General features: G+C 44.8%; 2 protein-coding genes across 2 annotated transcripts in view; one reads left to right on the top strand and one right to left on the bottom strand.

Annotated features, from left to right (window-relative positions):
• The window catches only part of CEP128 (centrosomal protein 128), a 195,931-nt gene extending 191,752 nt beyond the window's left edge, over positions 1-4,179 (bottom strand). Inside the window, exons 1-4 of the mRNA XM_056851842.1 lie at positions 4,036-4,179; positions 2,857-2,943; positions 1,353-1,476; positions 108-226 (exon numbers count right to left, since the gene is read on the bottom strand). Of these exons, the coding sequence (XP_056707820.1) occupies positions 108-226; positions 1,353-1,476; positions 2,857-2,943; positions 4,036-4,179 (474 nt within the window). The remainder of the gene's footprint in view (positions 1-107; positions 227-1,352; positions 1,477-2,856; positions 2,944-4,035) is intronic.
• A 15,532-nt stretch (positions 4,180-19,711) lies between these two features.
• The window catches only part of TSHR (thyroid stimulating hormone receptor), a 64,516-nt gene continuing 58,008 nt past the window's right edge, over positions 19,712-26,219 (top strand). The window contains exon 1 of the mRNA XM_056851481.1: positions 19,712-19,902. Coding sequence (XP_056707459.1) covers positions 19,727-19,902 — 176 coding nt within the window. The 5' untranslated portion in view covers positions 19,712-19,726. The remainder of the gene's footprint in view (positions 19,903-26,219) is intronic.

Here is a 26,219-nt window from a genome sequence, read left to right as displayed (position 1 = left end):
CAGGGCTTACAAGTCTTACACGAATAAAAATCTGTATCCCCACGATAGGGAGAGGAGGTGGAGGAGAGAGAACAGACACAAATGTATTTTCTGTCGAGAATAAGTACCTGGTTTACATTTGCAGCTTGGTCAACAAACCGGACTGCAGACCTTGACCTCCGACGTGGCATGCCCAGTGGCTCACTATAATCCCTGAGAGGAGAGGTAGGCTGGAATTGACGAGTTTCTTCACGATAAACACAGAAAAGTAAATCAGCATGACTTTTCCTCGAGCAATTTTTTATGTACATTGTGTAGGAATACATAGGAACATGAATACTAATGTAACCCTTTTAACCTTAAAAGGGCAGGTTAGTGGTCAGAGAATTGTGGATGACCCATACAAAACCTGAATAACACTGGAGTGTGGAGGAGTGGGGAAACCAACCCAGTTCACCAGATTAGAGCCCGCCGCTCTTAACCACTACACCACGCTTCTGGTAATGAAACATACAGGTCAAGTATCTCATTAGGCACCTTTGGTACTGTCATATGCCCACTATTCCAATGCACCAAATCAGAAAAACGTGCATTACATAATATGTAAATGTAGGCATTTTTTTCCAAATTTCGAAATTTCTAGAAATTTTACATCCGTCTGCTACTTCCTTTGTATTGGCTAAGTGTTCGAACAGGAAGTCTCTGGATTAAAGCTTGCTTCTGTCATAAACTGTCTGGGTGGGCTTATACAAGCCAAGTTGTCAGCCTCAGTTCTCTGCCTCCCACCAGCAATACCAAAGGCTTTTGTAAGTATTATGGAGAAATATGTTTCGTTAGATAGTGATTTGATTCCTACCGACATACTTCACAAGGAAAGTAATTATAACAACAAAGATTTAGCAAAATAGGAGACAAAACTACATAACGGCAAGATAGAATAAGCCCAAAAATAATGTAACAAATAGTTCCTTTAGCTTCTATCACTGTCAGCTGACCATCCAGCTGTGGTGTTCAGCTGTTACTGTTCAGTTTATTTTTATGCCTTCCTTCTAATCTAAGGAGTATCCAGGGCAGATTAGAATAAAATTATCTTTAAAAACCAATACATGCCAACCACAGCCAACAATAAATACATTTACATTCCAATACTAAAAGAAGCTAAGAGACAGTAAAATGCAATAAAATACAATTATGATTTCAACCAGGCAAATTACTTCAATGAGCCTACAAAGGTATATCTGTTGAGGATTGCACCGCCACTCTCAATTTAACCCCTGGGCTGTTGGAAGGTTAAAATGAGAAGAAACCCATGTATACTTCCCCAGGCTCCTTGACAAAAGGGCAGGAGAGAAGGCAGTTTCACTGAAACATACCTGAAGCTCCACCATCTAAGTCACTTGGATATAAACTGGAAAGAGATGCACTTCTTACTCCAGAGTTTCTCAATAATCGTTGATTCCTTAATTGGCCTATAGACTGTTCCAAGGTTTCTTTGAGCTGCGTTAAAATGCAACAAAATGCATTACATGGTGGCTAGGACAAAGCGATGTATGCAAAGAATTATAATATAGTTCCTTGTATATTAGATATATGCTCAATTAAACAGCAGCGTGTCCTCTTTTGAATGGGGGGGGGCAGTCACATCTGACCATTTCAAAAAAAACCATGCAGTTATCTAGATAGTGTGACTTCTTGATTAACAACATTAACATTTTCGTTTCTTCATCTTCTCTTCCTTGTACAGCTTGAAGCAAGCATCATGAGCTCCACACATTGAACCACTTAAGAGTGCATATGTGCAGAACTGGGATTTTCTTTACGTTTTTGACCGACACTTAAAAATCTACTAATGTGCATGTCTTTAGGACATAAGAACATAAGAAAAGCCATGCTGGATCAGACCAAGGTCCATCAAGTCCAGCAGTCTGTTCACACAGGTGCCTCATCAAAACATCTCTTTATAGTAATGGGTGTGTGCGCATGATTGTCCAGACTGAGTACATTTCTTGAGGCTTAGAGTAGAACCTAATCCAGGAGCTTTTAGCACAGGAGCGGGAGGTGACACAAAAGGACAGTTTTCTTTCTTATTCTCAGAATACCCTATGATGAAGTTAGGACCAACACGGAAAGTGGACCCTATTCACATGCCATATCAGTACAGAATACTTGTGTCTTCCCAAGAGCCCATGGTACTGCTGTATGTTGAAACCCCTCTCCTTAATGTTTCCCACCTTAGACACTCCAGTGATTTTTTCCCCTTATGAAAGATACACTTTTCAGCATATCTTTCATAAGAAAAAAAAATCAGGATCTCTGCTGGCATGCTTACTAGATGTCATCAAGACCCATTGCTAGATACGTGATTTGTTGGACAAAGATCACTGTTTTAAGAGAATGAACTTCCATTTGGGGCTCCGTACATGGAAAAGGAAAAAACAAATAGTACTCCAAAGCTCGTCTTCATTGCTCTCTCAAAATAAAAAGACTAACAAATGAATCTTATCAGAACACGGCAGGAAATTACTGTGCGGTTCAGTGGAACGTCACTTTTCCCCAACCAGCCAAAGACACCATTCCAGTCCTAGCATAAAACAGGACATTAGAACAGAAAAGGCCACACTCTGCACTTAGTAGCCTGACAAAGCATAGCCCACTTTGCTCAGAACAGAAGTTAGCAAGAGGAAGCAAGGCTGCAACTCAGCCCCTGCAGCCAACAGCTTTCCCCCATGCTTGAGCCCCAAACGGAGGAAAGCTGACTACAATGCCAACCCTCTTCTGAAAAAAAAAAAAGCACAAAAAAAACCATGGAAGCGGGCAGGAAAACACATCTAGCAACTTTCTGTGTCTGCCAGTAACTTAATACCAGAAGGTGCTCACATTTGCAATTGCTTCTGCCTGTTCACTGTTGTACTCGCGGTACTGACCCAGCATCTGGTCCACCTGCTTCAGGTTCCGGTTGGTATCCTTTAGGGTGACATGGAGAGCAAACATCATTAAAACTGAAAACCAAGCAACAAATACAAGCTCCTTAGAAGCTCTGCCACTCCTTGGACTTTGCTCAGTGCAAAAGAAGACAGTATTCAGAGTTGCTGAATACCCATCAGTCTTCAGAACTAGGGATGCTTAGATGGACCACTGATTTGCAGTCCTTTTTGCAGGAGGAGGAAGAGGAAGAAGAGTTGGTTTTTATATGCCGACTTTCTCTACTTTTTTAAGGACAATTAAACCGGCTTACAATTGCCTTGCCTTCCTCTCCCCACAACAGACACCTTGTGAGGTAGGTGGGGCTGAGAGATTTCAGAGAGAACTGTGCCTAACCCAAGGCTTCATGTGTAGGAGTGGGGAAATCAACCCAGTTCACCAGATTAGAGTCCGCCGCTCCTGTGGAGCAGTGGGGAATCAAAGCTGGTTCTCCAGATTTAGAGTCCACCACTCTTCACCACTATACCACGTTCATCAACTGGCTCCAAACATTCAACTTTCCATCAACAAAATGCTTTCTTGTGATTTTATTTTGAATGCATTGGAAAGCACAATTTTGGTGGAAAGGTAGGACTGCAGAAATATCAAAGCTGGAATAAATAAAACTCACCTAGGACATGGTACCTTGATGACCTTTGTCGTAGCCTTATACATCCTACTTTTCTACCACACATTTACCCAGCTTTTGAGTACAGAAACCTTTTCAACTATTTTAGCATGTAAAACTAGAGAGAAACACTTGCTTGTGACCAAGACTGTACTAGCCATATATACAAATCTTATGTCTTTTTAACACCGTTTTGTTGTTTTCATCAACAGGACTTACATGCATACAAGCATACCTTTGAATTACAGCCCAAATTGATTATTTTATATCAGATCTCCTTTGCATTCAGAAATAGGTACAGTAACTGTAATAGTTTGCCCCCAGATATACTTGATACTTTTGTAAGCCACAAGCAATATTTCTCATGGACGTGCAACAGGTCCAGCAGTTCAATGTCTTCACTAGGCGGAATAGTAGCCCCTTCTTTGACTTGGGCAAGATGCATGAAACCTGTCGAATGTAGCAACCTGTAAAGTGCTTGCTAGCGTATGGATCTTCTCGGTTACATCTTCACCACCATGATTTCGGATTCTACTGCAAGGTGCTCTTACAGGACAGCGCCTCCCAACTCTACGATGAAAGGTGTCTGATTCGCTGGACGAATCTGCCATTGGTATCTGAAGAGGCAAAAATTAATAATTCGTGAAGCAAGAAATGTCACACTGTATCAATTACTAGGATATCACCACACTGTAGCATCACCCCGAGAAACAAAACCTGGGACAGGGATATGCTGATTGGGAGCCTCTGGATATCAAGCCAACCCCTGAGTTCTACGGAGCCACGTAAAGCAGGTGCAGCCAAAGACACTGCTGAGAAGGAACAAAATCTGATGTTCAGCACACACACACACACACACACACACACACACACAACCCAGGTTTTCTGTCTTCATGCACACAAAAGCACCCAACCACTACAACAGACATTTTCTTAGAACCTCAGAATACCCAGTCATATGCATCTTACATGTAGCAGTAAATAAGTAATTAATAACTTACAAAACACTTCCCACACACATAACTGAACAAGGCCTATAAAAGAAAAGAACATCAAGGATCTCCATGAATACACTGAATCATTGGGGTGGTGTTATGATCATACAAGTTATAATAGACTGAAAACTGTTAAGTGAAGAAGCAAACATTATCTGAGCCTGCTACAATCCATTGCCTGAAGGAATATTTACACAGAAATGTTTGAACGGCCAAAAACTCTATCCTCACAGTAACCGCAACATTACTTACCTCCTACCCTCCTTTAATGTACTACTGCTGGAAAAAAAATACTTAAAAAAATTCCTGTTCCACTATTCTGCTATTACTCCTCGAGTCTTTTGGAAATTATTCAAATACAACATAAAACAGTTGCTTTTAAAGAGCACCACAATCCTAGGGCATTAGTTCTCCAAAACCCCACATTTTCATTTTGTTTCCTGAACATCCAAGCGTATTTGTTTTCGGTTCAGTTGCCTTACCGAGACAAGACTAGTCTACCTTCGAGAGTTATCACTCATTCTTCTTAATAGAGTCAATTAACAGCATACCAAAATGGTACGACTCCGAGGCAGATGACTACAGTTTATATGGCACCTGTTTATTTTGCTATGGGGTCAACATCCCACTCTTATCTCTGGGGGCAGCTGTTTCAGTGTATGCAGGTGCTTCTGCCACTACAGCATCCTATAAGGGAGACAAATGGAACAGAACTAAAGAGGGGTGTTTTGTCCCGAGCTGCACCAACAGCTTCTCACATTCCAGGACAGGAGCTAGCCCATTCCCAGCTGTGACCCTAACACTGTAATCCTAAACATAGTTATGCCTTTCTAAGCCCTTTGACTTCAGTGGACTTAGAAGGGTATAACACAGCGTGATGTAGTGGTTAAGAGTGGTGGACTCTAATCTGGAGAACCGGGTTCAATTCCCCACTCCTCCACATGAAGCCTGCTGGTTGACCTTGGGCTAGTGACAGTTCTCTCTGAACTCTCTCAGCCCACGTGGAACCAGGCAATGGCAGCCCACCCCCGAAAGTCTCTTGCCTTGAAAACCTTACAGGGTCACAATAAGTCAGCTGTGACTTGGCAACACACACACACACACACAACACAGTTTAGGATTGCACTGTAAACTCCATCCACCCCTTCAGGAAGCAGCACAGGTGTTACATTTTCTGCCAGCTTGCCTTTTTGCAGCAGTGTGATTCAGCAAGCCGCTAAACTGTTTTTCAGACAGTAGCCAACTGCTGTTTCATCTCAAGTACTCTGGAGTGAGCCTGGCCCAGAGACAAAGCTGGAAGTAAGTGTTTTGTTATGTCTTTGTACATTCCAAACGCTGCTCTAGGTTTTTCAGAGAGCTCCTAGTTAAGCACAATAGCATTTGGCTGGGGTGTGTTTTCATAACACAGCTGATGCACTGCTCGATACCATGTGGCAGAGGTGGGTGTGAAACAATGATACAGCATGAGAACCAGGGGATAAACACATGCTGGAGTGTTATAGGTTTGTTTCGATTTTCTATTTTTTTGCTGAATCCTAAACTTAACCAATTGACTTGCCGCACTAACCTACATGACACATAAAACATAAAATCAGAAGGGGTCATACAGGCCATCTAGTCCAACCCCCCGCTTAATGCAGATCAGCCTAGAGCGATTGTGAAAAAATATTACGAGGCAAGACGCAGCACACTGGCCCCCAAGCATACTTGTTTGCAGGCACAGCAAACCTTGGGACTGGGCCATATCTTCAAACTTCTAAAAACGGCTATTTTTAGTAGCATCTCTGAAAATAAGAGAAGGCCTGATTGTTACCAAGAAAAATGAAAGGCTCTGCTCAAAGCCAGAACCAACTGCAACACTGAAAAGATTGGTTAAAAAAGGGGGAGGGTGTGGTTGGTTGAATAGACTAATTGATCCCAAAATAGGAGAGTTTTCTATTTATACAACCCTGAAGCAACATTCTCTTTTATTTACCTAAACAAGTTGCAAACACAGTTACAGCCACACTTTTGCAGAAGCCAGAGAGGCATCGTAATAGAGTTAGACTTTTTTCCCTTCACCATTTAGGAGTACCTTAATTAAGTCTATTCTATGGCTCCTCAAAAAGCTAACAACTAACATTGCTCCTCAAAATACACCGTCACTCAAAGTTCAGATATCTGCTGTAAGCAGAATCTTAAATACAGCAAGAGAAAATGTTCATAAAGCAAAAAACATTCCAAAACAATGGACCTTAAAACATATTCAATGTTTTATCTGCCTTAAAATATGCTGCAACAATTCTTTTCACCCCTATAGAGGAAAGTCTTTTTTCAAAAACTGACATTCACTTCCTTTCCCTGCTCAGTCTTCCCAACTAGTTTCAAAGCAAAAGGAAGGCCAGATGCTTTGGATCATCATTTCTACTGTCTACTTTTAGGGGATACCTTCCACATCAGCTTCCCAGCAGAAGAACCCCTGGACATCTAACATGGAATCTCTAGACATTGCAAAAGGATTTGGGGGCATGCTGTAAGGCATTCCACTCAGTTGACATGTGGCTACGTCTGTCATGCCTCTGCATCAATCTAGCCATGCCAAAAGTCTAGACCACACCCATTCATTTTTATATTCCAGGGAAAAATCAGGTGAATATTATCATTCAGGGAAACTTATCTGTAATTACCTCCAGTAAGCGTCTTCTAGAATACAGTTTGGAAAAATACTGCTCTAAGTAAATATAGGAAGAACAGTTGTGTAATGGTGACAGGGGGTTGGGGAAGCCACAACTTCAGCCCGCAAGGGACAGGAAAAGGAAGCTGAGTCAAACAGAGATCTTGGTCATGCATTTCTATTTGTTTTAGCTGCACTGAATCAATTTTATGAAATTAAACAGAAGGTAGCTATTAGGAAATTAAGGGGAGGGGAAAAGAGAGACTCTCAAACAAGATCATACCCATGGCAACCCATGGGTAGCCCTATCCTGGGATGAAATGACAAATAAAACAAGGACAGAGCATGTATCAGAAATACTACACCCACAGTCATCTGCTCATTAGCACTTACATTTAAACCACACCCAAGGCATAACGTCACAACCTGCACCACGTCACAGTGCCAACAGCTATACAAATGCTACCAGATTGGAATGGTCAGCAGAGCCTCTCTGTTGCCTCACCTGGCTACACAACAAAGGCCTGATTTAAATGCACCATTGGCAATACAAAAGAACTCAACTGTACACCTTTGAGCTCACATGGTGTCTTATTTTCACTGGTCTGTGCACACACTTAATTAACAAGCCAGAGGTCGATAGACCAGGCATACCAGCATATCAGTTAAGCATGTGTTGCCACTTTGCACAGCAACCCAAACAAGGCACTGTGCAAGTAACACAGTCGCATGAACTAGATGTTTTGCCTCGCCTGAGTTATATTTGACTCAGGCCTCCATTGTGATCTCTGGAGCAGTAAAGGATTTGAGAGTGCTACAGAAAGCGCTCACATCTAACAACATCCCTTGCTAACCTACTGAAGGCTAAACATGTTTTGGGTTACTTTTTAGACTGGTAGCAATTAAACCTTATCAACTGCCCTAGAATACAAAGCAGTGTTTCTCAAGTAAGGTCACCAAGAAGTACGGTATCTACATAGTCATAGACGGAGAAACAAAAGGGAATGGTGAATCAATTGGCAAACCATGACTAGCTTTTCTCACAACCAGAAAAATCTAACACTAGGCCTCTGCTACACCATTGTTTACTGATCTAGCTTACTGATTTTTTTTTCTGATCACCATGCTTCACTAAATTAAAATATGGAGTTTCTTTTTCACGCAGATAACCAGTGGGCTCCAGTTCCAAACCAGGCAACATGTAGACATTATTTCATCCTTTTCCCCTTAATCGTAAGGGGGCTTTCCTCCCAAAATAGAACAGCGCTGCTCCATACCCAGAAATATTTACACTGCAAGCTTATATAGACTGGCACATGAAATGTCACAGCTTCCCCCCAAAGAATCGGTGGTAGTGCAGGACGGCACATACGGTAAACCTCCATTAGGCAGGGATGCACAGTTGATAGGTGGAACTGATCAATCACACAGATCACTAGCATAAAACGTCTTGTGGCAATGTAGAGACTAACAGACTTTTCAAACTGGAGCCCCCTGGTGGGGGGGCGTCCCTTTCTTGCTTACAGACAGCCGGCTAACCTAAAACAACTTCTCACCCATGATGATAAACTACTTAACAGGAACATGGACTCTGGCACCAAGGCCTGCAACAAACCAAGGTGCCAACTTTGCCCTCATATAGATTCTAGGAACACCATCTCTGGACCCACCAATGTCAGCCATACTATCTCAGGTTCATATTCCTGCTCATCTTCTAATGTGATTTATGCCATCCCATGCCAGCAATGCCCTTCCACAATCTACATTGGACAAACGGGTCAGTCTCTTAGACAAAGATTAAACGGACATAAGTCTGACATCAGAAACCACAATATTCAAAAACCAGCGGGGGAACATTTCAACCTTCCAGGACATTCTGTTGCAGATTTAAGAGTAGCAGTTCTCTTACAAAGGGATTTCAAAGGGAGATTGGAAAGAGAAACTGCTGAATTACAGTTGATATTCAAACTAAAGTCAATGCATTTACCTGGGCTGAATAAAGACTTTGCATTCATGGCTCATTACCAATGCTGATTTCTCCACACCCGTCTCTCCCCTGGACATCACAGACTCTTCTGCATTCCACCCCTAATCCCATCATGCCTGCTATTCACATTGACATACTGTTCACATTTACATACGAATGTTTGTCTGAATTCACTCTCCTCTACTTAAAGACAGATGGATTCACATTCTAAGCTGTATCTGAAGAAGTGAGCTGTGGCTCAGGAAAGTTCATACCCTGCCAGAAAATATTTTGGTTAGTCTTTAAGGTGCTCCTGGACTCTTGCCCTTTTCTACTAGAAAATATTTGTGTTAGTCTTTAAGGTGCTCCTGGACTCTTGTCCTTTTCTACTACTGCAGACAGAGTAACACGGCGACCCACTGGGAATTAGCTTCATACACTTCACTGTCATGCAGCCACCCCCAATCCCGTACCCCCCCCCCCACCACCACCACCACCACCACCACCACCACCATAGTCAATGGACACCCGCGGTGCATGCAAACCCAGCCTTCCCATCCAGGCCCACTGATTCTGCCCCGGGACCAACCGCCCCTTCTCCCCTCTTACACCCGGACCATGCCTCGCCGACGCCTCCAGCGCCAACTGTCCGGCACCCAGCCAGCTCCCTCCTCACCCCGCCGCTATGGCAACTTGAACTAGCCGCCCTGCCGCGGAGAGAGAGAGCGGCCTCGCCGGCGCCAGGGTCCCCTGCCGCACAGCACCGTGGGAGATGTAGTTCTCAAGGCCGCCGCAGCTTTTCCTCCGACGGGGAGGCGAGACTACAACCTCCAGGATGCATCGCGGCAACAGCGCTGCGGGCGGCCCGAAGCGCCGCCCGCCCGCGCCCTGAGGAACAGTACTGGAGCAATGGGGTAGTCCTGGAGGCCAGGCCGCGCCCACTTCTTAAAGGGCCAGGCGCGCCCTGCCAATAGCGACATCTTGCGGGAAGAGGCAGGTGGATGTCCCATCTGCAGAAAGCGAGCGATTCTGCATCTAAGGAATCCGAGAAATTGATATTTGCTAATCATGTGCGTGTGTTAAGTGCCATGAAGTTGCTTCCGACTCATGGCGACCCTATGAATGAAAGTCCTCCAAAATGTCCTATCTTTGACAGCCTTGCTCAGATCTTGCGAATTGAGGGCTGTGGCTTCCTTTATTGAATCAATCCATCTCTTGTTGAGTCTTCCTCTTTTCCTGCTCCCTCAACTTTTCCTAGCATGATTGTCTTTTCCATCTGAAGAAGTGAGCTGTGGCTCACAAAAGCTCATACCCTACCAGAAAATATTTTTGTTAGTCTTTAAGGTGCTACTGGGCCCTTGCCCTTTTTGACTACTGCAAACAGACTAACACGTCTACCCACTGTGAATTGTCTTTTCCAGTGACTCTTGTCGTCTCATGATGTGACCAAAATACGACAGCCTCAGTTTAGTCATTTTAGCTTCTAGGGTCAGTTCCGGCTTGATTTGATCTATAACCCACTGATTTGTTTTTTTGGCAGTCCACGGTATCCGTAACACTCTCCTCCAACACCACATTTCAAAGGAATCTATTTTCTTCCTATCAGCTTTCTTCACTTTCATACACTGCATGATATATTTTAAGAGTGTTGAAAAATGCTATGATTAAATATGAATGAAGATGTGCTTCGACTAAATCTACACTATGGTTGGGTTACAAACCTCCAGGTAGTAGTGGAGATGCAAGGAACTGAACCTTAGCCTGTGGAGATGAAAGACATGCTGGTCTACTGAGCCATTACCTCTAATGATACATTATTACCTCTGATGATTCTATTTTAAATATATTTTTAAATTTACATCCCACCTACCCTCACAAGGGCCACCTAGGCCGCTGACAAATTAAAACATACACAATAAAATCACATTTTAACACTATTAAAATAAACTGCCCCTACAATCCCACATCATTGCAATCATTAACAAAACTAAAATACATACAAAGGCATAAAAACAGTAACTAAAACATTGGTCAGGAAGGACCGACCACTGAGAAAATGCCAAACCAAACAAAAAATCTTCACCTGCTGGCAGGGACAGATGAATCTCCCCAGGGAAAGAGTTCCAGAGCTTTGGGGCCGCAACCAAGAAGGCCATCTCCCAGGTTGCCACCCATCTGATCTCAGAAGCAGGGCCTCTGAAGACAACTGTAGTGGTCAGGCAGGTTCATACGGGAGTAGGCAGTCCTTCAGGTATGTTGGTTCCAAACCATATAGGGCTTTAAAGATCAGCACCTTGAATTGTGCCCAGAAGCATATTAGAAGACAGTGTAGGTGGGCCAAGACTAGAGTGAGAAGGTCCCAACGACCCACTCCAGTCAACATCCTGGCTGCAGTGTTGTATATCAATGGAACCTTCTGAACACTTCTCAAGAGCAGCCCCATGTAGAGCACTCTGCAGCAATCTAATCTAATTCTAAATATTGTAGTGCGACAGCCTTTCAAAACAGTGGGGATGGGGTGCTATGGGGAAGGTACTTCCCAAAAGATCAAATAGGCTTGTTACAGAAGTATTTCTGTAGTTTTTCCTTTAATAAGAGGCCATAGATTTGAAATAGAAGCAGCAAGAGGAAGTGGGTTTGGATGCATTTTGTTGTAGGCTTCTGAAAAACACGTCCACTCTTAACCAGCTGCTCCCTGGATAGTGGCAGAGACTAGTTCCCCAATCCTTTGTGTATGTTAATTAAAAATGATGGAGGCTAACTAAAAATAGCTGGATGAATGGCAAAGCCAGTTGGGGGGGGAGGAGGAGGAGGAAGAAGAAGAGGAAGAACCGGCTTACAATCACCTTCCCTTCCCCACAACAGACACCCTGTGAGGTGGGTGGGGCTGAGAGAGTTCTGAGACAACTGTAACTTGCCCAAGGTCATCCAGCTGGCTTCGTGTGTAGGAGTGGGAAACAAATCCACTTCACCAGATTAGCTTCCGCTGCTCATGTGGAGGAGTGGGGAATCAAACCCGGTTCTCCAGATCAGAGTTCACGGCTCCAAACCACCGCTCTCAACCACTACACCACGCTGGGGTGTCAAACTCAATTGTTACATGGGCTATGCCTCACCAGCCCAGATTGAGAGTGGGTGTGTGTGGCTGCCTCTGCTGGCTCGCGGGTTGGTTAAGAGCTCTCAAGGGGCCGAATCCAGCCCGTGGGCCTTATGTTTGACACCCTTGAGTTAAACCAATCATGCCGTGTGTGTGTGTATGTGTGTGTGTATAAAATTTGGAAGAGCAGTTTAAAAGACTGCTCTGAAAAGAAGGACGTCTATTCTAACAGCATACATGATCAAGGAATGGGATAATTTCCAGGCCCTTGTGGATCAACTAGGCATTACACACAGATGCATGTAACATGTCTCTGATTTTCAAGAATCAAAAGCAGCTTCAATAAGGGTTGGTCAGGAGCAAATCATAGGGAGGAGACTTAGGCCTTTTATGCAAGGACATTTCCCCGCAGTCACCCCCACTGACTGCTTCAGGGTTTCCTTTTGATTATGCATGCCTTTCCCGACTGTCAGAGGTCGCCTCGCTCCTCCCATGCATTTTGCCCGCATTTTCTAGTTTCTGATTAAAAAAGCATCTGGAAAACACGGGCAAAATGCATGGGGAGAGCGAGGCAACTTCTGACGGGTGGAAAAGGCACGTATAATCAAAAGGGAGCCCTAAAGCAGTCAGCAGGGGTGACTGCGAAGAAGTATCCCTGCATAAAAGGCCATAATTCAATGGAAAGTCAAATCATTACTTCTGCACTGAGTAAAATAGGTATATTGTGTACATATGCACTGGAGGAAAGTAAGGGAATGAAGTTTGTTTATTTAAAACATTAAAAATGTTTTGTTTAAATGTCTTTCTACCTTGTGAAACTCAAGGTGGCTTACAATGTAAATAAAACAACAATGATAAAAAACATAAAATACCACAATTTAAAATCTCCAGTTAGGTCAGCCAATGAATAAAAACTAAATTAGTCAAAAGCAGTCCTAAATAAAACTGCCTTCAACTGCCTCCTGAAGATAGAAAATGAGGGGGCAGGCACACCTTCTTGGGGAAGTTGTTCCATAATCATGGGGCTGCCACCAAAAAGGCCTTATCTCATGTGTCCAACAGATCAGCTTCTTTGATTGGTGGGACAGTCAGGAGGACCTTTCCCTGTGATCTTAATTCCTGGGCAGGAATGTATGGGAGAAGACACAGTCCTTCAGATACCCTGCTACCAAGCCATGCAGGGTTTTAAAGGACAAACCCTTACATACAGGGAGCCCCTAGGGTTACCAATGAGCACAGGCAAGTTTGCATCTTCCAAGCCTGTATTCTCCCTCCCTAGGATCTTTTAAGCAGTGAGGGATCTTTCCCTTTGCAAAGTAAAGGGCTTCAGAGTGTTATGCTGTTTGAGACCAAGTAAGTTCTGGGACGGCCAGGCAAGAAGAGTCTCTGCCAGCTGATGGTCAAGTCCTCAAGGATGGCTGTCATCTGGGTGCTTACACCAAGCCCCTCCACCAAGCCACTTCCTGGCAAGAAGAGAGTCTACTAGGTAGCCACCGTTCCTTATACATAAGTAGAACTGCCCCTGGGTTACAAGATGGGGATAGGGAGCGAGATTGACTTAAGGCACTTCTCAAACTCCACCTTTCCTAGAATCCTACTAGTTTAAATGTTCCAGAGTATATGTGAATCCAAATGCACATCCCAGGGCAATCTATAATGCCTTGTTGGCGAACCTATGGCACGCGTGCCACTTCTGGCACGCGGAGCGCTCTCTGCCGGCACGTGCAGGTGGGCTCCAAAAGGCCTCCCGGGTCGTCTGTGCCCCTCCCTCTCTCAGCTGAGCTCCCCCCCCCACTGTGCGTCATGCGTGGGCGTGTCAGCTTCCTACCTCACATGAACGCGGCTGGCTTCTTCCTCTTCCCCCCTTGCCCCGCAACAGCTGATAGGTGGCGGGGAGGCCAGCAGCAATGAAGCCGGGCCTCCTCCTCCAGGCTCCAGCAGCAGCTCCTCCTCGCCGCCTTCCTCCTCCTCGTCCCCCTCAGGCAGCTCCCAAAGGTCCAGCTCCAGGCTGCCGCCACCATCGACCTCCTCAGGTGCCTCTCCCCCTGCCATTTTCGCCCACCGCCTCCTCCTTCTCAGGGCGATTGCGGAGGGCCAGGCGGCCCCTCAACAGCCGCGCATCCGCCAGAGAAAGGCCTGCCGTCTCCCGCCGTCCTCCCCCCTCTCGCTCATCCATGACTCCTGCGGTAAGCTTGTGGGGTAGCCAGAGCCACCCTCGAGTCCTCCGGCTCGGGCGTGGCTGCGTGGCCTCTGCCTTCTCCCTCCCTACCCCCTAAGGTCGCCCGCATGCTGGAGGGGTCGCGAGTGTTGGCGCGCTCGCCCTCTCTCTCGCCGCCCCCGACAGCCAGCTGGGAGGCGCCCGATGCCACTGCGCCGGGGCCCAACGTCTCCTCCGTCCCGCACCATCGCCTCGCCGCCTCCCCAGAGCTACCAGTAAGGGGGGGAGAACTTCGGGTGTGTGCCCTGGAGCAAGTCCTGGGTGGGGCTTGAGGCCCGACCCAGGACACTTTCTTTCTTTCTTTCTTCCTTCCTTCCTTCCTTCCTTCCATCCTTCCATATTTCCTCCCTTCCATCCTTTCTTCCCCAGTTCCTTCCTTCTCTTTCCTTTCCCAGTTCCTTCCTTCTCTTTCCTTTCCCAGTTCCTTCCTTCCTTCCTTCCTTCCTTCCTTCCTTCCTTCCTTTCTCCATCCCTCCCCCCTTTCTTTCTTCCTTCCTTCCTTCCCCAGTTCCTTCAATCTCTTTCCTTTCTCGGTTCCTTCCTTTCTCCATCCCTCCCCCTTCCCTTCCTCTACTAGGGCTGCCAACCTCCAGGTGGTGGCTGGAGACCTGGCAACCCTAGCAATAATGTCCAGTGGCTGAGCATAGGACGAGTCCTGGAGAGATGCATGCCAAATACAAACAACTTTTTATTGAAAGGTAAAAGTTTGCATCATTGAAAGCTCTGTTATTGTGTTTTTCTTTTAACGCAAAATATGTGAATGTATGAGTAGTTTTTTCTAAACTAAAACCTCAGAATTCAGGTTAAATTGCCGTATTGGCACTTGGCGATAAATAAGTGGGTTTTGGGTTGCAGTTTGGGCACTCGGTCTCTAAAAGGTTCGCCATCACTGCTATAATGCATTGTTTTTATTGTATTGTTTTAGGTTAGATTACAATCCATTGTATGTAATACAGAATGCTGCAGCCAGGATATTGACCAGAGTGGTTCGTAAGGGACCGTATCACTCCACTTTTGGCCTATTTACACTGGTTCCCAATCTTGACATTGACTGTTAAAGCCCTTCCTGACTTGGGACCAGCCATGAAGGACTCCCTACTCCATAATGAACCTATCCAACCACTATGGTCATCATCCAAGGCCCTGCTTCGGGTGCCTCTGCCTTCTAAGATTAGGCAGGTGGTAACCCAGGAGAGGGCCTTTTTGGCCGTGGCTCCAAAATTCTGGAACTCTGTTCCTAGGGAGATTTGTCTGTCCCCTTCTGTTGCCATCTTCTGTCAGCGGGTGAAGACTTGTTTGTTTGTTTGTTTTTGTTGTTGTTTGCTTTTTCTTCTGTTATTTTTTTATTTTTAAAAGCTTTTTATTGGTTTTTAGGATACAGAATTGAAAGAGGGAATGGGAGGGGAAAGGGGAAAAAAACAAAAAGGGATAATTTTACAGTGTATGTGTACCTTGTAACCCATCTCCATGTTCGGGCTAAATAAAACTTATCATTTAAATCAGATGTTTTCTTTTAATAAACCATTATTCCTGTGGAACTCACCTAACTATTACTCCATTATATCTATTACTGTGTTTCTACATTTAGCTGTAATTTAAATACAGTACTGTTTAAATATAGTGCTATTCGTGGTAATTTTATAAACCAATCTAAAACACAAACATTGTCACCACGCTGTGGCTCAGGAAAGCTCATACCCTGCCAGAAAATATTGTGGTTCGTCTTTAAGGTGCTACTGGACTCTCGCTCTTTTCTGCTCCGCGCAGAGTTTGTTGGCTTCACCACTCAGTAACCTAAACTACCAGACGTGTTAGTCCCTTTTCTGTCGAGAGCCAAGGAGGGATGCCCTCGCAGGAGCGCTTCTGGACAGGTGGAGCGCCCCTCTTGCGGAGGCGCGCACACGTTTCCCGGGGGGAGAATTGCGGCTTCGAGCATTTCCCGCCGCCGCCACCAGGTGTCGACCGAGAGCCGGCGCTGGAGTCCGGGACGGGCTCGGAGCCGCGGACTTGGTGCAAACTGTCCCGGCGCCGCCTCGCCGCGAGCAAAGGGGATGATGGCTGGCGGCGCCGGGGGAGCGGGTCGCCACTCGGAGAAGGACCTTTGCAGCCGCTGACCCGCTTCTGGGGGGGAAAGAGGACGGCCGCGACTCCTGCGGAGCTTGGACTCCCGTTGCTGCAGCGGGGGCTGGTGAGAAGACCGGGGGGGGGGCGCCAAGGGGGCTGTTGCAGCCTCCTGTTGCGTTTCTATGGCAGGGCACCTTGAACAGCAGGCGGGTGGAAACGTCCCCATCGCCGCAGCAGGTGAATGTTCAACAGGGCGTGCTCCGCGGGGACACACCGGTTGAACTTCTGCCTGTCGCGCCTTTGGCGCGAGCCTCCCCGGATCGCTACCCAAAGGCAAATGAATAGGGAAGGAGTCTGTTATGCAAACTGCCCTGGGGTTTTAACTTGCTCAGGGCGGTCTGCGTGGTGGTCTCTTCCCCCGCTTTTCTCTTCGCAACCTCTTGAGCGAGACGGCGAGGGTTAGAGGGAGCGGCTGGCCCAGCCGGCTTCGTGGCAGACGGGGGGTCTGAACCTGCGCCTCTCCGATAAAAACGATAGATACACGGGGTCAGATTCCGATTTATTATTAATAGGGCAAAGCCATTAAAAGATTCATCTCAATTACAAGGTAGAATTAAAAGATACACTATCTAAAACTACGGGATATGTAGTTCTTAAAGAAATTAAACAAATGACTATTAGCTAAAAACTTCAGATTAATATAACATTTTCCGTTTGAGGTTAGATTGCCAAGCCCCTGCTTTGTCTGACAGATCTTGTACATTGCAGCACAGAATTTAGCTACTTGTTTCATCGCCTGGGTTGACCCTTCCCATAGGAGATTCCTCAGCCTCCCTTCCTCAGAGCTGTCCTTTGTTAGATTAAGGAGAGGGGAAATTAGCTTAAATCTTGCTTACTCATAGATAAACGGGGTGGTAAAATGAGCAGGGAGATGATGCCCAACAGGGAGAGGGTATTGTTGCCAACTCTGGGTTGGAAAATGCAGGTAGATTTGGGAGTGGAGGCTGAGGTTTGGGGAGGAGGAACTTCAGTGGGATCTAATGGCAAAGAGACCACCTTCCGATGAAACCGTTTTCTCCAGGGAAACTGATCTCTGTAGTCTGGAGATCTGTTGTAATTCCGGGAGATCTCCAGGCCTCACCTGGAGGCTGGCACCCATAGGAAAGGGATAGATGGGACCGTGGTGAGGGGAGCATGCCTCTAGGATTTGCTGTTCAGGGGAGTCAGGCTGATAATGAGGTAATGCAACAGTACTGGGGTGATCCTTTCAATGTTTTGCTCATTTAATATTATTTTTATTATTTTTAAAGAATTATATTGTTGTAACATGTACTGTATATTTATAACATTGAAAACTTTTCTTCTGGTAACATCTATGGGCAGATTTCTGTAACTGAAATGAATATATAGATTAGGACTAAACCTGCCCAGTCTGTCTCCCTTTTTTAACGTGCCCGTAATTTGCTAATTTTCTCATTCATGCAGAGTCGTCAGAATTGTGTGTTATTTTGTAGGTTGCCTTTTCTCTTATTTCCAAGGCTTAGCATATTGTCAGTACAACCCAACACTGCTTTAAATGTTACTTGTTAGGCAGAGCCAGCATGGTGTAGTGGTTAAAAGCGGTGGTTTGGAGCAGTGGACTCTGATCTGGAGAACCAGGTTTGTTTCCCCACTCCTCCACATGAGCGGCGGACACTAATCTGGTGAACCGGGTTGGTTTCCCCACTCCTACACATGAAGCCCGCTGGGTGACCTTGGGCCAGTCACAGTTCTCTCCGAACTCTCTCAGCCCCATCTACCTCACAGGGTGTCTGTTGTGAGGAAGGGAAGGTGATTGTAAGCCACTTTGATTCTCCCTTAAGTGGTAGAGAAAGTCGGCATATAAAAACCAACTCTTCTTCTTCTTCAAATAAATATTAATAATAAATAATATAAAATTCAGCCACAGCTCTCCCCTTATTGCTTTTAATTTCACCAGACAATGCAAGTGTTTTAGTTCTAGGTTTTCGTTTTTAAGGGAAATTGGTTTGTTGGTATGGAGCAAGCAGCAATAGTGTATAAGGAGGCAGCCAGGAAACGAGATAGTCCAAGACAGTTCTAGAGGTATGTGTGTAGTTCAGCATCTCTACGGGGCATCAACTTACAAGAAAATTGTGCATGGGAAAGTGAGGGTGGGTGCTCTGTAGGATACTGTTTATGGATGTACATCTATGGAGCTTCACATATCTTCCTGGGATGGAAGGTGGTTTATGGAGCCAGGTGCTTCAGGTGACAATAAAGGAAATGCTTGGGATGATACCCACTATAGTTAACTTGGAGTACAAGCCTACCTCGGAGATATTACAGGTTCAGTTCCAGACCACTGCAATAAAGTGAATATTGCAATAAAGCGAGTCACACAAATTTTTTAGTTTCCCAGTGCATATAAACATAAGAACAGAAGAAAAGCAATGCTGGATCAGACCAAGGCCCATCAAGTCCAGCAGTCTGTTCACACAGTGGCCAACCAGGTGCCTCTAGGAAGCCCACAAACAAGACCCCTGCAGCAGCGTTGTCCTGCCTGTGTCCCGCAGCACCTAATGTAATAGGCATGCTCCTCTGATCCTGGAGAGAATAGGTATGCATCATGACTAGTATCCATTTTGACTAGCATAAAAGTTATGTTTACACTATGTGTGTGTGTGTTTAGTGCCGTCAAGTCACTTCCGACTCATGGCGACCCTATGAATGAAAGTCCTCCAGTTTACACTATACTGTGGTCTATTAAGTGTGAAATAGTATCATGTCTAAAAATGTACTGTAATAATAATGAAAAAGTTTGAAATATTACGAGAATCACCACACTGTGACACAGAGACACTAAGTCAGCACATGCTGTTGGAAAAATGGAGCTGATAGACTTGCTTGAAAATGCAATATCTGCAAGGGCAATAAAGTGAAGTGCAAAAAAAATGCTGTATACTGAAGGGCTGTGCATGTGTGCTTGGAATAATGTCTTTGCACTCTTAACTTGTTATACTTTTATGTTTCCCTTCAGCGAGCGTCGTGAAGGTGTGTTTCCCTAAGAGACACGGGCTTTCCTGTGTTCCCTGCTCAGAAGTTACCTCTGGGCCTTAGAAGGATCGTAGAGGGAAATGAAGCAGATGCAACCGTAGGCTGAGGAAGATGTTGTGGTTGCCAGAATTCCTTCAGCTGCTGCTGCTGCTGCTTGAAATGGGACTGATAACTAGAGGCATGGAGGTGTGTCCATCGCTTTGTGACTGCTCCGATTGGGACCACTTCAAAATCACCTGCTCAGAGATCCATTTCATCCCCAAACTACCACAAGACACGCAGACTTTGTGAGTATATACGATTTAAAAAATATATATATTTATAAAATTTGTACCCTGCCTTTCTGCCCAATCAGGGCATAGTCGAAACGAAACATTATAAAAACATATAATAAAAACAATTAAAACCAAAACTAAAATACATACGTAAAAGAACAGACGTACAGTAATTATGGGAAGGAGGGATCATTGAGGGGACATCAGAAGAAATAAAAGAATTCTTCACCTGCTGGTGGAAGGCTGTGATGGAAAGCGACAGATGAGGAGAGAGAGAGAGTTGCATAGTTTTGATGCCACAACTAAGAAGCCTCTCTCTTGGATTGCCACCTGCCTAGTCTCAGAAGGTGGGGGCACTCAAAGCAAGACCTTTGAAGATGACCTTAGTGGTTAGGTAGGTTTGTACAGGAGAAAGCATTCCCAAGACATATAAGGGTTTATAGGTCAACACAAAGTACCTTGAATTGTGCCCAGAAACAGATTGGGAGCAACTGTAAATGGGCCAAGACTGCAGTGATATGATCCTTAACACCCACTCCAATCAATGTTCTTTACCAGATAAAGTTTCCAAACATTTTTCAAGGGCAGACCCATGTAGAGCACATTGCAAGTAATCTAATCTTGATGTAACTAGGGCATGCACCACAGTAACTAGATATTTTCTGACTCAGAAAGACTGCAGCTGGCTAACCAGTAGAAGCTGGTCAAAGGCACTCCTGACCTGCTTATCCAGCAGTAGCCCTAGGTCCAGGAGCACCTCCAAGCTATGGGCATGTTCCTTCAAGGGAAGTGCAACCCCATCCAGAAGAGGTGACACTTTTCAGGGCTGCCAAGGGGGGAGTCTAGGGGGACAAAGTTTGGGGAGTTAATATTTTCCCTTGATCTATCAAAGTAGTAGAAGGAAGCCCTTTACTTGCATGGCAATGCAATGTTAATCTGATTTAGTGGTTACACATGTGGAACAGAAGTTGGAACTCCTTCTCCTTCCTCCCCAATTAGATTTAATTCTACTTTAAACACTGTTCAGACAGTGGGTTGTTGTTTCATTGGTGGAACATCAAATATCCCCCTGTAAATGCTGCTTTGCTACTGTAGGCATTAAGCTTCATGTTATATGACAAATGATAACAGTCTTTTTAGAAAACATGTCAGCAAAATCAATCCCAGTGGTCCCAGTACTTCTCATTCAACACCGCTATGTAATCAGTTTGTAAAAGGGCATCTGCTGATCAGATGAACGGTCCATCTATTCCAGCATCCCTTTTCACGTAGTGACCACCAGTGGCCCTGGAAGGCCAACAAACAGGGCATAGAGGCCAAGACCTTCCCTTGCTATTGTGTCCTACTGATGGTATTCAGCTGCCTTTTTTTTCCTGGACTTAATTTCAACGCTTCTCTTCTTGATTTTAAGCACCAGTGGCTTGGTACCATTTTGGTTCAAGTGCAACCCATATCTTTTGTACAGGTTCAGCTTGTCCCAGAAAGCTCCCCAACAGTTGACTAATCTAAACTTTCCCTTATTAAGTACCCATTTCCAAAAGAATTGCTGCCCTTAGAAATTTAGCAGGTAAAGGGGCATAGGCCCTGACCTGGATGGCCCAGGCTAGCCTGATCTCGTCAGATCTCAGAAGTTAAGTAGGGTCAGCCCTGGTTAGTATTTGGATGGGAGACCACCCAGGAATACCATGGTTGCTGTGCAGAGAAAGGCACTGGCAAACCACCTCTGTTAGTCCCTTGCCATGAAAACCCCAAAAGGGGTCACCATAAGTCAGCTGTGACTTGACGGCAGTTTACACACATACAAAGGGGCATAGGCTGAGTTTCTCCCTCACATGGTAGGTCTCTCTGTATAGAGTTTGTTGTCAACACGAGGGAGCTTTCAAACATCCTTCCCCCCTCCCAACACTCCTCTAGCAAAACTGAAAGCAATTGCCTTACATAAAACATTTTTTTATTAAAATAACTACAGGGTGTGCATTTATACTAACACAAAGAAAATGTGGTAATGATGATAAGCAATTAGTAGTTATTAGAGACAAACAACTGAAAAACAAAGAGATCAGATGGTACAAAATGAATTAATTATAACAGAGAAACAACCCAAGTTGTATAAATTAAGGTTTATAAAAACCATTAGAGTATCTAATACAATTTTGAATTGTCTTCCTTCCTTCTGTTAACTGATTTTGGATATTGCCGTGGTTTTCTTAACACAACTGTTCTTTAACTCAGAAAGTAGCAGAGTAGGATTGTGCATATCGATAAACCCAAACCGAAAATAAACTCAAAAGAGGCCTTTTCAGCTTCTTTCGGATTTAATTTAACCCGAATATTAAAACTGGAAATAAAGCCGAAACCAGATAGCCGATTGCCAAATCAGCTGAATCGGTTTTCGGCTTTTTTCGGCTTCAGCTTTCCTCTGGCTTTTTCCTATGGGAATTTATTTGATGAGCTCTGAGGGAGACATTTTTGGAGGTAGAGTTTCCAAATTTTCAGGGTAGCTTCAAGAGACTCTCCTTGCATGAACCCTGAAGTTTGGTGAAGATTGGGTCAGGGAGTCCAATTTTATTGGGTCCAAAGTGGTTCTCCCCCAATGGAGGAGGGTGTCAACTCTTTCAAAGCCCCATAAAATTGGACCCCCTGTCCCAAACTTTACCAAACTTCGCAGTTCATGCAAGGAGAGTCCCTTGAAGCTACCCTGAAAATGTGGGAATTCTGCCTCCACAAATGCCCCTCCCCGGAATAATTTTTAAAGTACTTACTTTTCACAGTCTGTAATGTCTGCATGTGTACCCAAGAGTCGTCGGAAAATCAGTTTCCCATGAATGCTTGCATTCGGCCCACACAAAGCACTCTATGGATGGAACTCATTCACAGGATCCAGTTAACAAAGTCCTATGTCGTAAAGTGCTGATGATCTCACAAGTTTGTCCCCCTTCCTTATCCAAATATTCTAGACTAAGGAGGATTGCAGGTGTAAGGAGACAAATGTCTAGAGCTGCATGGTTGTTGTGCCTAAATAGAAAGCATATCAACAAATGCTCACTGGCAAATAGATTTTTGTCTACTCCTGTAGATGCCTTCACAAATAAGCATGATCTTACGCTGTTGTGATTGATTATTTATTTATTTAATTCATTTATACCATGCCTTTCTCCCCTATGGGGGCCCAAAGCAGGTTACATCATTCTTCTCTCCTCCATTTTATCCTCACAACAACCCTGTGAGGTACATTTTGCTGAGAGAGAGTGACTGGCCCAAGGTCACCCAGCGAGCTTCCAGGGCATGAGTGGGAGTTCGAACCTGGGTCTCCCAGATACTAGTCTGACACTCTTAACCACTACACCACGCTGGCTGTCTTGTCATGCCAGTCCCATGTGCATATTGGGATGTTCAGCAATTAATTAGCTGGTATCTTGGAAGGGTAGAGATGGTAGTGATTGCCTTGTCTCTTCTCCTCTCGTTATAAAAATCTGTTTGCAATGTGCTTGGGTATTTTCCAAAGCAAGTGGCCAATTGCTTGGTCAAAATAAATATGTAGGCAAAGTACTCTCTCCAGGGAACAGAACATTGGAAGTGACCCATGTCGGGATGCTCTGGGTTGGTTACCATAGTTAGGCCTTAGGCGCTTGCTTCCCAAGTAAAAGAACAACTCGTTTCTCTTCAGATCCAAACAACAGAATTCTTTAATGTATAACACCAACTTGATAACAATAGAAATATGCAGAACTGAGTACAGGAGAACTGTCCTTGTTCTTATTCTGTATTTTAATTCAAACTTGCAATCTTCTGAGGCTTTTCTGCCAGCATTCTCATGGTGAGGAGAATCCCCTAGACGTCAATGTAGCAGCTCCCTTTGTGGACTCCCTTGAGACTGGCTGTAGTCATGCTTCTGGAGCCTAGCTCTCTCCACAACTATTCATCCCTCACTGGTCTACAGCTCCTTCAGCTCTCAGGCTCCTTCCACCTCCTGAGGGAATTCTCTGCTGCAGGTGTCTGGACTTCAGCTCGGTCCCTGGTCTCTGAAGCCATTCAGAGCTCTTCCTCCGTTTCTTTTTTTGGCTGACTAGGCTAGTCCTACTTATAGCTTGAAGGGGGATTGAAAACTCTAACTAGTGATTGGCTCTTATCTGCTGAAGGGGCCAATAGGATTGCTATGTTGTCCCGGCTGTCCGATTGGTTCTTCTCTAACCAGGCTAAGGGACCAATATGACATCTCTATTTTTCCTCCTTCCTCTCCAGTTGGTTAGCTTTACAAATCCTGACTTGCATGATTGTTCAGCTTTCTAATACACAGCGCATCCATTCCTGAAGGGAGGGTGTAGATTTACGGTGGCCAGGATCAACGCAACTGCACCACCTCCTCAGAGGCTTCCCGGCCACCATGGAGGCAAAAGAAGTATTAAAAAAAATAAAAACAAAAAGGGGGAAATGGCCCATTGCACAAAGTGAGGCTGTGCCACCCAAAAAAGAAGGTGGCACAGCCACACCACTGCTCAAGGGGGCGTTCCCCGGGTGAACAGGGTTAGGAAGCTGCCCAAAGGCAGCTCCACCCCTGGGAACTCCTCCACCACGCCAGTGCGGGCTTTCCTTTCTGGGAAATCCCTACAGGCATGGCCGCGCTGGCGGCAGGGGCTTGTGGCTCCTGGATGCCAGCGTGTTTGCCCCCGTGCTGGCATAGGCGCCACTTTCTATGAGAAAGTGGCACCTATGCCAGTGCGGGGTTATGCCGGCTCCTAAAGAGCTCCGTCCCCCCTTCAGGAATGGGGACCTTAAATTCATTCTAATACATATACTTTTCTGTTTACAATTATAAATATACAAATATATACTTTAAAAAAAATTCTTCACAATCCATTTCAGAATTTCTCTCCAGATTCATATTGCATATGTGTTATGTGTACAAGTGTGTATAGTATAATATGAGCCCTCCAGAATGAGCTTCTGTTTCAACCTCGAGGCCTATACAGGAAGGTCCAAAAAGCCAAGAGCCCAGTTCATGTAGTATTGTTATTAGGGCCAATCCAGCGAATGATACATAGCAGTATCATCGAGTTGGTCCTAATAAAGGTATTACACAGATTGGTAGGGTTGCCAACCTCTAAGTACTAGCTGGAGATCTCCTGCTATTACAACTGATCTCCAGCCGATAGAGATCAGTTCACCTGGAGAAAACGGCCGCTTGGGCAACTGGACTCTATGGCATTAAAATCCCTCCCCTCCCCAAACCGTGCCCTCCTCAGGCTCCGCCCCCAAAACCTCCCACCAGTGGCAAAGAGAGACCTGGCAACTCTACTGACTCCCCATGCTGAATAACACATGGACCAGTTCTGTGAATTGAGGCAGGGGCTGTACCTTTCCAGAGCACTTAACAAAGCTTCCCTGGCTGAATCAGTGTTTTGTGGGTGTGTGGGGGGGGGGGAGAGATCCCTTTTTTAAAAAGCTCTAATATCCTTAGTATGTACGTTGCTTGGGACAAAACAAACAAACTAAAAACCCTTCCATTGCAAAATCAGCCAGTTTTCTTCTGGGGTGGCTCTATGCCCGAGGTGCTTTTTCATTTACAGAAAGAAAAGCGTTAAGTGGCTGTGCTTCGGAGACATTGTTTACTAATTTGTAAAGGTCAATGTCCTAAAAGAACAACTTTGTAGAGCCAATTCTCAGTGCATTCTGCAAAAAAATAAAATTAAAATCAGTGCAACCAGAAAGGAGTTGTACCCCAGAAAATGGTAAAAGAAAGCAAGGGTTCCTTCATTGTTAGATATAACAATCTTAGAGTTGACTGTTAGTGAAAGCGATAATCTATTTTAGGCTCCTTTTATGGTTTGAAGCACAATTCTATTTCTCTGATGGAGATATTGTTTACCAGGCCCAGAGGCAGAATAATGCTTTTCTATTACCTTGCTTAGCTGCATTTTTTTTTTTTGGCCAAGGACATGAAGTTTAATCATAGATGCTTTCTACAGTGTTTGAAAAGATGACCGTTCAGATCCTGTTTGTTTGTGTTTGTTCCAACTCCACAGCCCGTAAAGCAATTTTCAAAGCTCAAGAATGGAGGGAAATGCACTTTACCTTCTGAATGCCCCAGCTCTAATTAGTTTCTTTATCGTTCCAGAAACTACAGCTTTTAATTAAGCATTTCTCTCTCTCTCTCAACATAACTTTTGAATGATTCATCCTGGAAATAAAGACAGATTGCCCGTATACTTTGATATGCCAAATAAACCAGAAATTATTATATGTGCCGGAAACGTCAACTGGTCCAGAATGCAGTAGCGTGGGTAGGGTTGCCAACGTCCAGGTAATTCACAATTGAAAAACGACTTGGA

This window comes from Euleptes europaea, chromosome 6 (assembly GCF_029931775.1).
Source record: "Euleptes europaea isolate rEulEur1 chromosome 6, rEulEur1.hap1, whole genome shotgun sequence".
Lineage (NCBI taxonomy): Eukaryota > Metazoa > Chordata > Lepidosauria > Squamata > Sphaerodactylidae > Euleptes > Euleptes europaea.
The sequence above is the reverse complement of the archived record's forward strand: the minus strand, read 5'-3'. Positions and strand labels throughout refer to the sequence as shown.